The sequence below is a fragment of the Sciurus vulgaris genome, assembly GCF_902686455.1.
Source record: "Sciurus vulgaris genome assembly, chromosome: 1".
Classification (NCBI taxonomy): domain Eukaryota; kingdom Metazoa; phylum Chordata; class Mammalia; order Rodentia; family Sciuridae; genus Sciurus; species Sciurus vulgaris.
In genome coordinates, this window is record NC_136461.1 from 182,496,006 (window position 1) to 182,509,941 (window position 13,936).

The 13,936-nt window shown below is 33.4% G+C and overlaps 1 protein-coding gene across 4 annotated transcripts in view; it reads right to left on the reverse strand.

Moving 5' to 3' along the window:
• Positions 1–311: 311 nt before the first annotated feature.
• NUDCD1 (NudC domain containing 1) overlaps positions 312–13,936 on the reverse strand; it is a 69,401-nt gene continuing 55,776 nt past the window's right edge. For all 4 annotated transcript variants that reach the window (XM_079130985.1, XM_079130986.1, XM_079130988.1 and 1 more), the window contains 2 exons: positions 4,476–4,635; positions 312–2,464 (listed from right to left, as the gene is read on the reverse strand). In XM_079130985.1, the coding sequence (XP_078987111.1) occupies positions 2,172–2,464; positions 4,476–4,635 (453 nt within the window). In that variant the 3' untranslated portion in view covers positions 312–2,171. The remainder of the gene's footprint in view (positions 2,465–4,475; positions 4,636–13,936) is intronic.

Sequence of the window (13,936 nt, forward strand, 5' to 3'; positions counted from 1 at the left end):
TTAAAATGTGGAGCAAACTGAGGTATGGAGCTAGGTGGTTGTGAGTGAAAGCAGACCATCATCTAGTCCTACCTATCAATGATTAAACCCAAAGCTATTATTGGACTTTTAGCAACATGAACCACTAAGTTCTCTTTTTTGCCTAAGTCAATTTAGGTCTGTTTTTCTATTATTTGTACTTGGAAGAGGCCTAATTTCATATAGTATATATATTATATATATAGTATATATATAGTAGTTATATATATATATAGTTATATAGAGAGAGTATAGTTATATATATATATATATATATATATAACTATACTCTCCATAATGAGATTTTATTCTAGATTTTTACATTTGAGTTTATGGATTGGATTATTTAACTAACATTTTTATCAAAATACGGGCTTAATAATTTACTTACAACTGCTTTTTAAAGGGGAAACATTACTTTCATTCCAAAATAGTTTAGTGACTCTTCAAAATGTATTTATGAAAAGAAACTTAAAAGCAATTTCTTTGGTACCAGGAAGAGAAGATAAAAGTAAATTTATGTGATCTCTCAATCTAGAAACATATTTTCTGACTTTGACATTCTCCACATACCCACGCCACAAATCTTTTATTCTAAATGGGGGAAAAATTGGTAATATATTTTAAACCCCATTTAAATTTTTCTCTAGGAAATTGCATTCTCAGATGGAATTTTGAACAGGTAAGCAAGCCTCATCTTTTCAATTCTCTTCTAAAATCCAGTTCAGTCAAATACTTGCCCAGATCAACAAAAGATATGTTAGGAACAGTTATTTTCTATCTTACCTCTTTTTATCTTAATTTTCTGCTTCTTAAAGTCTTATATAATACATACCTCAAAATAGTATTAAGAAAAATTCCAGATAAATACAAACTAAAAGAACCCAGGGAGCCAGCCATGTTGGCAAATGCCTGTAATACCAGTGGCTCAGGAGGTTGAGGCAGGAGGATCCCGAGTTCAAAGCCAGCCTCAGCAATTTAGCGAGGTCTTAAGCCACTCAGTAAGATCCTGCCTCTAAATAAAATACAAAAAAGGGCTGGGGGTGTAACTCAGTGGTTAAGCATCCCTGAATTCAATCCTGGTCCCCCCCCCCCCCCCAAAAAAAAAGAAAAAAGAAAGAAACCTGGGGAAATAAAGTAAGTATGAAAAACTAAAACTCCTGGTGAAAAAAATTAATGTATAAACAGGATTATTTTGTTTAAGCTCTTAGAAAAATAATGACAATAAATTTTTATTATTTTTCTAATAATAATGAGAATTTATGACCCTTATTGTATGGCAGACTACTACATTAACGGCTCCAAAGAATCATACTTCCTGCTATCTAAATCCTTGTGTAATCCACTCTGACACCGATTCTAGACTTGGCCATGAGGCTTGCAAATATGATGGGAGAATAGGCTTGGTAATCTCTTGCTACTGGAGCTTGCCCTCTCCAAATATCTGCTCTGTGATGGGATGAAGCCCAGTGCAGCATACTAAAAGTTGGGAGGCAGAGAACAGCCTGTTAATGCAGAACAGTGAAAAGTCACAAATCTTACATTAAATCACTGGGTTTTAGGGTGGTTTCTTATGCAACAATGGATAACGTGGAAACCTTATCCGTGTGGCAGAGCAAAATAATTAAAAATTAAATAGTTATGCTTAATCTGAAAGACAACCAAGATCTCTGAGCAAACTTTGACTAGTAGACCTGCTATACTTTCATAAATTCTGCTTTGTGTAGACTAAGATATTTAGTCCATTCAAATAAGTATTTATGATACTCAACATTTCAACTGTTAACCTATATATTCTATAGACTGTACCACCCTAATCAATGAAAAGTACATGATATATATTTTTATTTTAAACACTTAACTATATATGTTTCATTTATAAAAGATGAGATTCTCGCTTGTTTTTTTAAAATTATACTTGCCAATATTGTATATTTTTTACAGAAGCCAATGTTTTCTAAATCTGCAGCTTCATTTCATAGCTTTTACAGTATCATAATCCTAAATACATTTCTAATATCCTTTAAAATATAAAAAACCCATATGAGATATTTTTAACATGTTAAAACTTAACAGGTTATGGTATACCTGCTGAGTCCTTTAGCCACTGTTGAATACTTTTCCAGTACAGAGAAGTCAAAATGTTGGAGAAATTAATTCTCTGTATTTACTTTTATTAAAAAGAGGTTTTTGGTAGTAAGAACAAATAATCTCTCATTTGTTGCCTGAAAGCCTAAAATAGGATCATTGGTTTCTAGGCTAGCTACTTGCTGCTTAGCAACCTGCCCTACATGCCTGCCTTCCTTTCTGTTGTAAAGCACAGTGGACATGGGAGTAGGCTGACGATAGATGAACACTCGACGAAGGCACTCACAGAGGGCTGCATAGGAATAATTTGGAGCACAGGCAAAAAATTTTTTGTCTCTTTTTGATGCTTGGACATAACCTGCCAAGAATATAAGACAAACAGTAAATAACAACAACAACAACAACAACAAACCTGTATTAAACAGAAGGGAGAAAATAATGATTTAACATTGAATATTTTGTAACTTCTATTACAAATTAAGATGCCTAAGTAAAATATATACCATAAATACTCAATAATGGTTGAATTCAGAACCATTAGCAATTACCCACAGTTTCTCCCAACCAGGGCAAAAATACAACTTTAATTCCTAAGGAACAAAATAGGAATTCATCTCTTCAAGAACAGCACAATGTAATTCCATTTAATTTCCATGAATAATTAAAACACTACACATTTGAAATCTGACACATTAACAAGCCAAAAGATCTTTAAATGCCAATTTAATATGTAGGTGGATGAATAATGAATATAGCATCAGAGTCATATTTTTCTCTTATCCAATGGGAAAAATGTTTATAGAATAACATCATGAAGTTACTTTAGGAGGCCGTTTGTAATGCATCCCTGAAGGTACTAATATTCACCATGCATTCTCTCATCATGCCTACAATGTTTGTGGTATTTTTATATACTAATACCAAAATTGTAACAGGACATTGTTGTATTTCAGAAGCAGAACTTAGAGACTACTCAAGCTAAAAACAAGTATCTATTAAAACACTTAATTAGGATATCTCTGAAAATTGAAAAAATACTAATCTTGTCAAATCATGTACATGTTTAAAAAATATCTCTTCATATTAAAAGGATATTTATGTCCTGAAAGATAATCTAGAATTTTCAGATTGATACATGGCTAATAAATTTATAACATGTGCAATAAAAAATGCAACACTAATGAAAACAGACTTAACAAAAAATAAAAGAGCAAAAGCTATGGGGCACAGGAAGATCAATACTGTTTTTGTAAGGTTTGAAGAAGAAAAAGTGAAGAGGACATAGATTCCTATGAGTAGTTTAGAATTAGCTGTCCAGACTAACTTTGACAGAATTAATAATGTAGATAACATCTCAAGAGTACATATCTAATGTAAAGTTCATTTAATTGAGACTTAAGCATAGTAGATTTCCTCTATAATAAAGGGTTTGGGCATTCAAATGGAGGATCTGAGCATCTAAAGCTTATATGACAGAACTCTCCTCTTTTTGAAAAAGGAGATTTTTTTAAAAAATAGGAATTACAGCAGAGAGGCTAAAAATTATATAGCTCAGGTTATCAAACTGAATTTCAGGTCATAAAAATCTATTTGGAATCTGAATTAACCAGTTTAGTAGACAACGTTATTAACTATATAAAGGATAACTTGCAAATCTCTACAGTTAGGGTTGTGCATATTTAGCCATTAAAATGAATAAATTTACTTCCTGCTGCCAGTTTAAAACAACCTTTCAATATAGTAATGGTGGCTAACCGACATAAAAAATTTCTCCCTACACAATAGTTCCTAATGTATTTTTACATGAAATTAATGATTGCATAAGCCTATGCAGTTTAAAAAATTTTAAGCCCTAGTTCTGAAACCAGTATTTTCCCTTTTATCCTAACAAATAAATTTAATTTCTGCTTAATGTCATTTTCTGTGTTTCCATTATAATGGCTCTTTTGCACATAAGTTCAACAAAACACACTGCCTAATGTACATTACTTTAGAGCAATACTATGACACTTTTGAAGATTGCTATGAAGAAACCTAAATACAAGTTCCCTTATTCATATTATAATACTGCATAGCTTAAAGAATTAAAATAAGCAAACGACTGATTAGAATGATTCAACTGGTGAGATAACCATTTTCATTTCTATTCTGTGTTAATCTTCTGTACAAGCATAAGAAAAGATTAGCCCTGTTCCAATAGCATTAACCTTCATCAACTATAACACAAGCAATACAAGCAACCAATCATACCACAAATCAATCTAAATGTAATTAGGACAGTTCAATTAAAAAGAAAAAGGGAAATGAACTTAATGATGACTAATTTTTTTGGTATAATAGAAAATGCTGTTAAAAAGCTTGCTTTATACCTAGAGCATTGAAAGTTGCAATGTGCTCCCACATGTCATCTTGTTTGCTGGAGTGTGGTTGCCAGAGTAGGGCATCAACATCATGACGCAAACAGAAGCAGGGCATTTCCTTAGGATCTACTATAACAGAGAAAAGGTACTGGTTGCTTCCAAGATTTACCTAAAGTGACAAAAAAAAAACTTATTCAATAATAAATTATTAATATTGACAAAACCTAATATTGACAAAAACTTTCTTAAAAAGACTTCTTGTAACTGTCCTGAAAGAAATGAGCTACTATTACACTCATTTCAAAGCTGAGGGAAGTGGCGCACAGGGCATTTAATTTGCCCAAGGTCATTCTGATAATAGCTTGTGAAGATGAAATTTGGACCTATAGTTTATGACCCTAAACATTTCTATATAACTACCTCTTAACTGTTGATAGCTAAAGTATGACATAAAATGCCAATTTAATAAAGCATAGAATACAAACATGAAATTTACTAATGCTAACTTGTAATAATTATCAAGAACAATGTTATTAGAATTTATGAGTGTATTCTATATGCCAAGCATGCCATAAATATTAAATCTTCTCAACATGTCATGAAGTTATTATTATCCTCATTTAATAGATGAAAGAATAATATTGGAGTGCTTAAGAAACTTGTTCTAGACTACACAGAAAAATCACAATACTGGGATTTCAAACTCAGATCTGTTTACAAATTATTTACTTGAGTGTATTGCCTAATCATGGTATTAAGTCTGTAATATTTATTATGCCAATAATTGTTATTGCAATATTGATGACTTTAATACAAACGATTTTAATACAAAATTGTCAAATTGAGACTCATAAAAGGATCTGACCTTCAGGAATCCACTCTCTTAATGGAGACAGGCTGGCACACAAGAGAAAACAGATAATTTCTTCTCTACCTTTGCTCCTGATAATAAGTGGATAAGTAAGGTTTATTTTCAAAATTACCACTAGCTAACTGCCCTTTTATGACGGACTCAATGAAACCAACACTGCTTCAGCTCTCTTCCCTGCACCTCCACACTCATTCTTTCTTGTTTCCCAAGGGCTTTCACAGAAGGAAATAATAACAACAACAATAATAATAATGATAGTAAAACTACAAGTTGAGATAATATTTTTATAAAGGTGTATTTATTTTCATAAGCCAAATGAGTATTAACTGTATGAAGCACATAACTGAATGATATCTGAATGATATGATTCCCATATTTGACTGGACAGCAGTGATAAAAGAACAAAGGACCCTGAGCAATTAAGTGAAAGGTTAACCACCAAGGGAGATCAACTATAGAAAATAAGATGAGGATGATAAAGTCTCTTATTATGAGCCCTTTACTCTGACTGATGCTCCTTTTCTTCTGTTCCCACTTAACTTCATTTCTGTGATTATGTCAAACAAGTGTTAATCACAAAGCCGCAATTTCAGTTTGCCTCTATCATACCTTTGACAAGGTATTCTGACCAGATTCGTCTTGCCGCACCCCCCCCTTTTTTGGATGGATTTCTATTTATCCCTTAAGATGCAGTTCAACCATCAGCTGTTCTCAGAATTGTCATAGGTTGTATGAGCTGCATGAACTCTGAAAAGTGCCAGCTGCATTTTTCTTATCCCCAATTATTTATCATATTGTATTAATTATTACTATATGTATATTATCATCTGTGGGCTGGATATTATCACCCAAAGATATCCCACCTCTTAATTTCCTGGAACCTCTGAGTAAGTTTCCTTGCAAGGCAAACGGGACTCTCTAGTTGTGATTAAACTTAGAATTTTTGAATAGAGAGATTATTCTGGATGATATGGGTGGGCCCAATGTATTAATCAAGACGTATAAGAGGAGGGAGGAGGATCACTGATACAACAGACATTGGGACAACAAAAGCAAACAAATGCAAAGAGATTGGAAGATGGAGGTTGGGGCCACAAGCCAGGTAAGGCAGGCAGCGTCTAGAAGTTAGAAAAGGCAAGGAAATGAATTCTCCCCATATCTTCCAAAAGGCATGTGGTCCTGAAAACCGACTTTAGAACTTCTGACATCTAGAATTGTAAGAGAATAAATTTGTGCTGTTTTTAGACACTAAACTTGTGACAATTTGCTACACCAACGACATCAACCTAATACCCATTTTATAAGACTAAATATCTTTTTGTATGTGTGGTGGGGTACTGATTGAACTCAGGGTCTTATGTAACCTAGGCAAGTGCTGTACCACTGAGCTTAACCCTAGTCCTTTTTAAAATTTTATTTTGAGACAGGCCTCAAACTTGGCCACCCTCTTGACCCAACTTCATAGCAGATGGAATTACAGGCATGTACACTGCACCCAACTATAAGACTAAATAACCCTGACAACCAGAAGTCTATCTTCTTGTCTCTATATTCTGAATATTTTTTGAATGAATGTTATGTATTCTTTAAGGGAAAAACCTTATGATTAGGTTCTTAAAGAACTTATTCACTGGAGGATTACTAGGGTTTAGGAGCTTGTAGACTTGTTCCCCAGCTCCTCCAGTACTGGGGATTGGGCCCAGGGGAGATCTACCACTAAACTACATTCCCAGCCCTTTTTAAATTTTTTTGAGACAGTATCTTGCCAAATTGCCGATGTTGGCCTTGAACTTGCAATTCTCCTGTCTTAGTCTCCTGAGCCCTGGGATTATAGGCACCTGGCTAGGAGTTTCCAGATTTAACCAAGTACATAGTTCTGTGTGCTTTTTGGGTCTTGCCTCCAGAAATCTTTCCTCAATCTTTCCTCTTGGCTTTCCAAAGTTTAAAGAAAAATATCCAAACTTGAACGACATTTTGAAAATTTCTCAAAATCTGGTCCCAATATGCCCTTCCAATATTGGCTCCTACTACTCTCAAAACATGTAGCACAACTGGATCACAATTTACAAACTGTTTCTGCTACTTTCCCCCTTCTTTATGCATGTTTTCTCTACTTGTGGTATGTTCTGCCCATTGTCCTTATATGCCATGTATGAATAGCATTTTTTCCTCAAAGAATGTTTTACAAAGAAATGTTAATACCAAGAAATAACACATCCTAACTATTTATATCTTTCCAAATGAACTTAACTCTTTATTCTGTTCATATATTCTTTGAGGGTGTTAACTATAACTTTGGATGGTGATAGTTAAGAAATGATTTATTTTCTTGTAAGTTCAGTAATAACTACTTCTTGCACCGTTGTTACAAGCAAACAACATATTTCAAAAACCCTTGCATAATGATTAGCACTAAAACATTACTAAATGATGGTGTTCATTCTTACCATTCTATATTTCTATTCATTCTGCTTTCTATACAACAGGCATTTCAAATTAAACAAATGAGATAAGCAACAATAGTAAGAAAAACAAAGCAGCTTTGGAACAACACTTATTTTATGCCTGGATATGTGGCAATAGTTATGAAAAATGGTGTTAACATAAATTTCCTTTGATCTAATCCCCAAATATTTACTTTTAGAAACAAATTTCTAAACCCTTGCAGCACTTCAAAAATAAATGTAGAATTCATTGTTCTGCCTATAATTTTGTTGTCATATAAATTCTATTTTATCAGTAGTTTCAAACATAAGGTCATTGCTTTCAATTTAAATCTTATGATAATGCACTTTTCTCACATAAAATTTTGATTATATATTCAAAGTTTCTGAAAATTTTAAAAACAAAGTAAACAAACTAGTCAATTTATGATGGTAGTTACAGCAGTATTTTACACAGATACATTAAAAAGATTCCACTGAAGTTATCTGATGCTTCTCAGGTTAGTCAGCTGCCACATAGGAAAACAAGCTGGCGCTTCCATCCAAAGATTCCAATTAAGTTAGGAACTGGATACCAAGTGTTTGGTTTCATTTTTCTCATGGTGGTACTGGAATTGCTTGATAATTAAGGCTTTCATGAGTTTTTCTTCACTCATTGCAATAGATGTAACCTCTAGCACGTTGTTTAACAGGAGTTGTTGGAGTAGACATCATGGCCTGTTCCCAATCTTAGCAGAAAGCATTTAGTCTTTTATTATGAAGTATAATGATCAATTTTAGAGTTTTAGGGGGCAGTTACCTTTAATACCTAGTTTTCTGAGCACTTTCATGATAAACTGGTGCTAAATTTTATCAAATTCTTTTTCTGCACCTACTACCAAGATCAAATGTTTTTCTTTAGTTTGCTGATATGGTATTGACTATCAATTATATTGATTATTGAGGTAATGAGTTAGCCCTGAATTCCCATTCATGACCATACAACTTGGTCATGAATATTATCATTTTTACTTATTGCTAGATTTGATTTACTAGCATTTTGTTTAGGATATTTTGTTTATATTGACAAAGGCTATTCCTTCCTTCCTTCCCATTCTTTTGTTTTCTCTTCTTCTAATGTCTTTATCTGGTATCAGGGTAATGCTTCAAAAATAAGCCAAGAAGTGTTCCTTTTTCTTTTATTTTCTAGAAGTTCACACAAAATTGGTATTGTTTCTTCATTTGATAGAATACACCAGTGAAGACATCTAAGCCTGTAAGTATCTTTGTTGCAAAGTTTTAATAATAAATTTAATCTCTAATAGATACATGAGTATTAAAGTTATCTATTTTTTCCCTCGAGTGAACTATCAAGAAACTTGTTTCACATAAATTTTCAAATGTAATAAAATATAGTTGTCCATAATGTTCCACTTATTATGTGTTAGAGTTTTTAAGATCTATACTGATATTCCCATTCTTTATTGCTGACACTGGTAATTTGTGTCTTCTTTTCTTGATCAGTCTGGCTAGAGATTTAAGAATCTTAATCTTTTCAGAAGACCAACTTTCAGTTTCATCAGTTTTCTCTATTATTTTCAGTTTTTAATTTCACTGGTTATCTTTATAGCTGGAAGATTCCTTCTTCCTGTTTGGTTTATATTTAGTTTGTTCTTTCTCTGTTTTTTTCAAGTAGAAGCTTAAATCATTAAAACTGAGACATTTTTCTAATATAACATGTAATGCTACAAATTTCCTTTTAAGCTCCACTTGCATCCCACATATGCAATATTTCATTTTCATTCAATACAAAATACTCTCAGTTCCACTATAGTGGATAGATTACTAATAAATGAGTTTATTTTTCCAGTACTTGTGAATCTTCCAGATTTTATTATTGATTTCTAATTTGTTATAGTTAACAAAATTTTGCGTAAAATTACTCTTTCTATTAAACTTATGTTTTTTAAAATAATTGGTCAGAATATGGTCTATTTTGGTGAATGCTCCATTGATAATGCCCTACAGCTCTTGGATTTTTTTTTTTCTTTTAACCCCCACTCCCACTTTGGTTTCAGTTTTTATAATTTTCAATAGCCTATCTCCAAGGTCACTGATTTCCACCCCCAAGGGTACTGTGTTAGTCAGCTTTTCATTGCTGTGACTAAAATAACCTGTCAAGAACAAATTAGAGAAGGAAAATTTATTTTGAGCACTTGGTTTCAGAAGTTCAGTACATAGCAAATGAACTCTATTGCTCCATTGCTTTGGAAGGGCATGGCAGAGGGAATATGCTCAGCTCATGGCAGCTGGGAAGTGAAGAGAGAAAAAAATAGCATGGACCCGAGGAGCCAGGGACAAGATATAATCCCCAAGAGCATCCCCTTACTGACTTTCTTTCTCCAACCATGCTCAATATGCCTCTAGTTACCACCAGTAGTTCATTCATATTATTAATCAATCAAATGGATTAATCTACTGATGAAGTTACAGTTCTCATCCTTCATTAAAAGAAGTAGCTCTGGACTTTTCTGCCTTGGAGATCATGCTTTCAAAACATAAGATTTTCTGAGCATATTAAAGATCCAAACAATAAAAGATGTATTAAGAAAAGTGAAGAGTTTTTGGAAGCATTCTTCTTTGATTTCTGGTTTATTTTATAATCCTTGCATTTTTCAGGAGTCTTTTGCAATTTACTTCTCTGCTAAAATTTGGCATTTGTTTCTTTGTTATCCTTGCACTCTTTGTTTGACATATTATATATTGTTTGTTTAAATTGCCTGATGACCAAAACATGGATGGGTCATCTGAGTTTAGTTATATTGTTTGCCTTGTTTCTTGACAATGGGGTGTTTTAACTTTGTGTGTGTGTGTTTTCTAATTTTACTTTTTATTTTTCAATCTGTACTAGTGATTGAGCCCAGGAGTACCCTACCACTGAGCTACAACTCTAGTCCTTTTCATCTATTTATTTTGAGACAGTGTCTCACTAATTTGCCCAGGCACACCTTTGCTATCTTCCTGCCTCAGCCTTCCGAGTGGTACATGCTTTTCATTAGATGTTAAGCAGGTTGATTACCCTGTAACCTTAGCTCTCTAACAAAAAGAAATATTAAGTTATGACTATTTAGATAACCTAGTCTTCTCTTATTACAGTGGGATGGACAATTTTCAACTTTTAATATCTTAGGTAAAAGCAGAATTCCCTTGATCACTATTTGTAAACTTGCCTAAAAAGTCCAGGACTTCAACTTATAATCACAAACTAGTGATAGCTTAGTATCTACAAGATATTCTTTGGCAAAGCAGGTGAATTGTGTACTGTAGGATCCCACTCACCTGGTTTCCATTAGCAAAATCAAACATAGGTATTTAACCCAAAGGCAAAATTATCTTATCCATAAATATATAAAAATGATCAGAATGATGTTTGCAAACAAGTACTTCATGTACTAGATAATAGCTGGTCAAAACAATAAATCCTTCTTTGGGAAATCCACATGCAAAAGCAATTCAAGCTAAGAAGAAGGTAAAATACAACTAACTAGGAAGAGAACACAGTAAGCAGAAAATATGATAAGTAGAAAGTGAGGTAGTGATCAACAGAAGATGTTTAGCAGACATAAATACAGAAGGTGATAATGTGATTGACATGGTAACGTGCTAAGGTGGAGAGCAAGGGACACTTGATTCTCAAGAGACAAGTTGATTGTTTAATCATCTGAACTATGTGTTATTTTCAAAAGAGTGTCCCATTCTTTCAATGCACTGATTTCCCAGCCTGGCCTTTAGTTCTCCAGAAGATCTGAAGAGATTGTTTCTATTGCTCCTTAAGGTCTCCATGTATGCTCATACCCATCATCTGATACAAAAACAATTTCTCTGTTCCCTGAAACCTAGAAAAGTTAAGAGTACTGAATTTTCACCTAAAGAAAAGCAAATCAGAATAAAGGCTACAAAGTAACTAAAATAACCAGTTTTGCTAAGTGAATAGAAATGAAGTGTGATAATTAAAGTATATTTTGTATGACCCTACAGACAGAAAATGCCCATATTAGAAAAACAAAGAAAATGTTTGAAGAACAGACACTGTGTTAAAATTTGAAACGAACAAAACAGAAGTGAGACAATTATCCATTATCTAGCATGGGAAATTACCTGAAAGAAATGAGAACAAGATGTTCTAAAAGTTCATGAGTCAAGAACAGATGACATAAGGGATAGGGATGTAGCTCTACTTTCCAAGTATGTGTGAGGCACTGGCTTTTAATCTCCAGTAAAACCATAACAAAATAACAGGTATCACAAATCCCATCGTTAACTAGAGAACTATGAATTCTGTTTGTAAACAAAAATTGACTGGTTTACAACTTGACAGATGAGCAAAATGGGATAGCAAATAAAAAAAAAATGACTGCTTTGGGCAAACAGTGTCAGAGATAAATAGTAATATCCAGTAGCTTATTAGTAGTTCAAAGAATAAAAACAAACCAAGTACAACCAGAAAAGTAGTTTTTAAAATGGAGTAGGCTGAGGTTACTTAGAAGGGCAAAGAATTCTTACTTCAAATGCCTCTAAGAGTATTACTACAGAAATACACAGCATGGTCACTGATGTTCACACTGATGATACTCAAGCATCAATAAAATGTAATGCACGCCTGTAATCCCAGCAGCTTGGGAATCTGAGACAGGAGGATCACAAGTTCGAAGCCAGCCTCAGCAAAAGTAAGGCTCTAAGCAACTCAGTGAGACCCGGTTCTAAATAAAACACAAAATAGGGCTGCAGATGTGGCTCAGGGGTCAAATGCCCCTGAGTTCAACCCAAAATAAATAAAATGTTACTTTCTCTTCAGAATGCTCTACATAATATATTGGGCAAACAAATTTTTATAAGATTCCAAGGGGAAAGAAAGCTTTAAATGTAGTTTTGGTATTTAAATGGGAAAAATTAATTTATTTCAAAAATTCATGTGCTGTAAATGCAAAACAAATACTGTATTGCTTAAAAAGAAAAGTAACTTTTAAGTTCATTAGCCTTTTGGTCAATAAAAAAATATAATATTTATTCTATTTCTAAGTTTGTTGTAAAAAAGGTTTTATTTGTCTCTGAAATACCAGTGAAGACTATAATTACAGTAAATATTCTCTAGGGAAAATTTGGATTATGCATTTCAAGTAGTCAGTTGACTGTTTCTTAATTCTCTTTGTAGAACACTTAGTAATTAAAGACTTCTGAAGATTAAATGTCAAAGTGAAGACATTTAAACAACCTTTAATCATGGCTACTACAAAATTAAACTGAAAAATAATATTAAGAAAAATGTTTTACTTATCTATTCAGAAATAAAGTACTTCCTGAGATTCCAAAAGGATTGAAACTTAAAATTCCAAATTCATATTCTCTATATAGGCTGTATTGCTAATATTATTTATTCTATAGTTACTATGTATGAAGTATTGAGCAGATCTGTATTTGCTACCATATTTAATCTTTAATATCTGAGAATTAGGGATATGGTCCTGTTCTACAGAAGAGGAAACTCAAAGTCAAGAAATTGAGAGGTTTCAGGTTTAAGACACTAGTAAGTAGTGGCTATAATTTAAATTCATATGTGTTTCTAAAACCATGTTCATCATCAGACTATGTTCCCCAAATCTATTTTAGAGTAACTATTAAGCAACCACCAGTGTATACCCCTGACTAGGGACTACTTCAGATATGGTAATCCACATATTATACAATGTTTATATTCCAGTTTTGGCAGTTAACTTGTACAGAAAAGTTATTCATGCATTTTGGGTCTAAAATTAATGTCTGAGGTTTTTCTGAGCTCTCAGAAGATGGCAGACTAGAGGAGCCTGCTTTCCAAGCTGCTCCATGGCGTGAGACCAAGAAAGGATAAACAACTTCTCAGTGAAGTTGGTGAAAGAGGGATTTTTCTGGGATTTATACTGAACTCTCAGAACAGCCTGGGGACTCAGAAGGTTGGATACTGTAAAGTAAAGAAGAAAGCCCACTGCAGGTTGTGGCAGCTGCCAGAGCTGACCCACTGCAGGCAAAGCAGACGAAGGCAATCTGCATTTCTGATCCAGAGAGTGTGCTATACTATATCCTCCTAAGGGAAAGACGACTCACGTCTCCCAGTTGTCTGCTGAGAGTTGAGGCAGAATCCA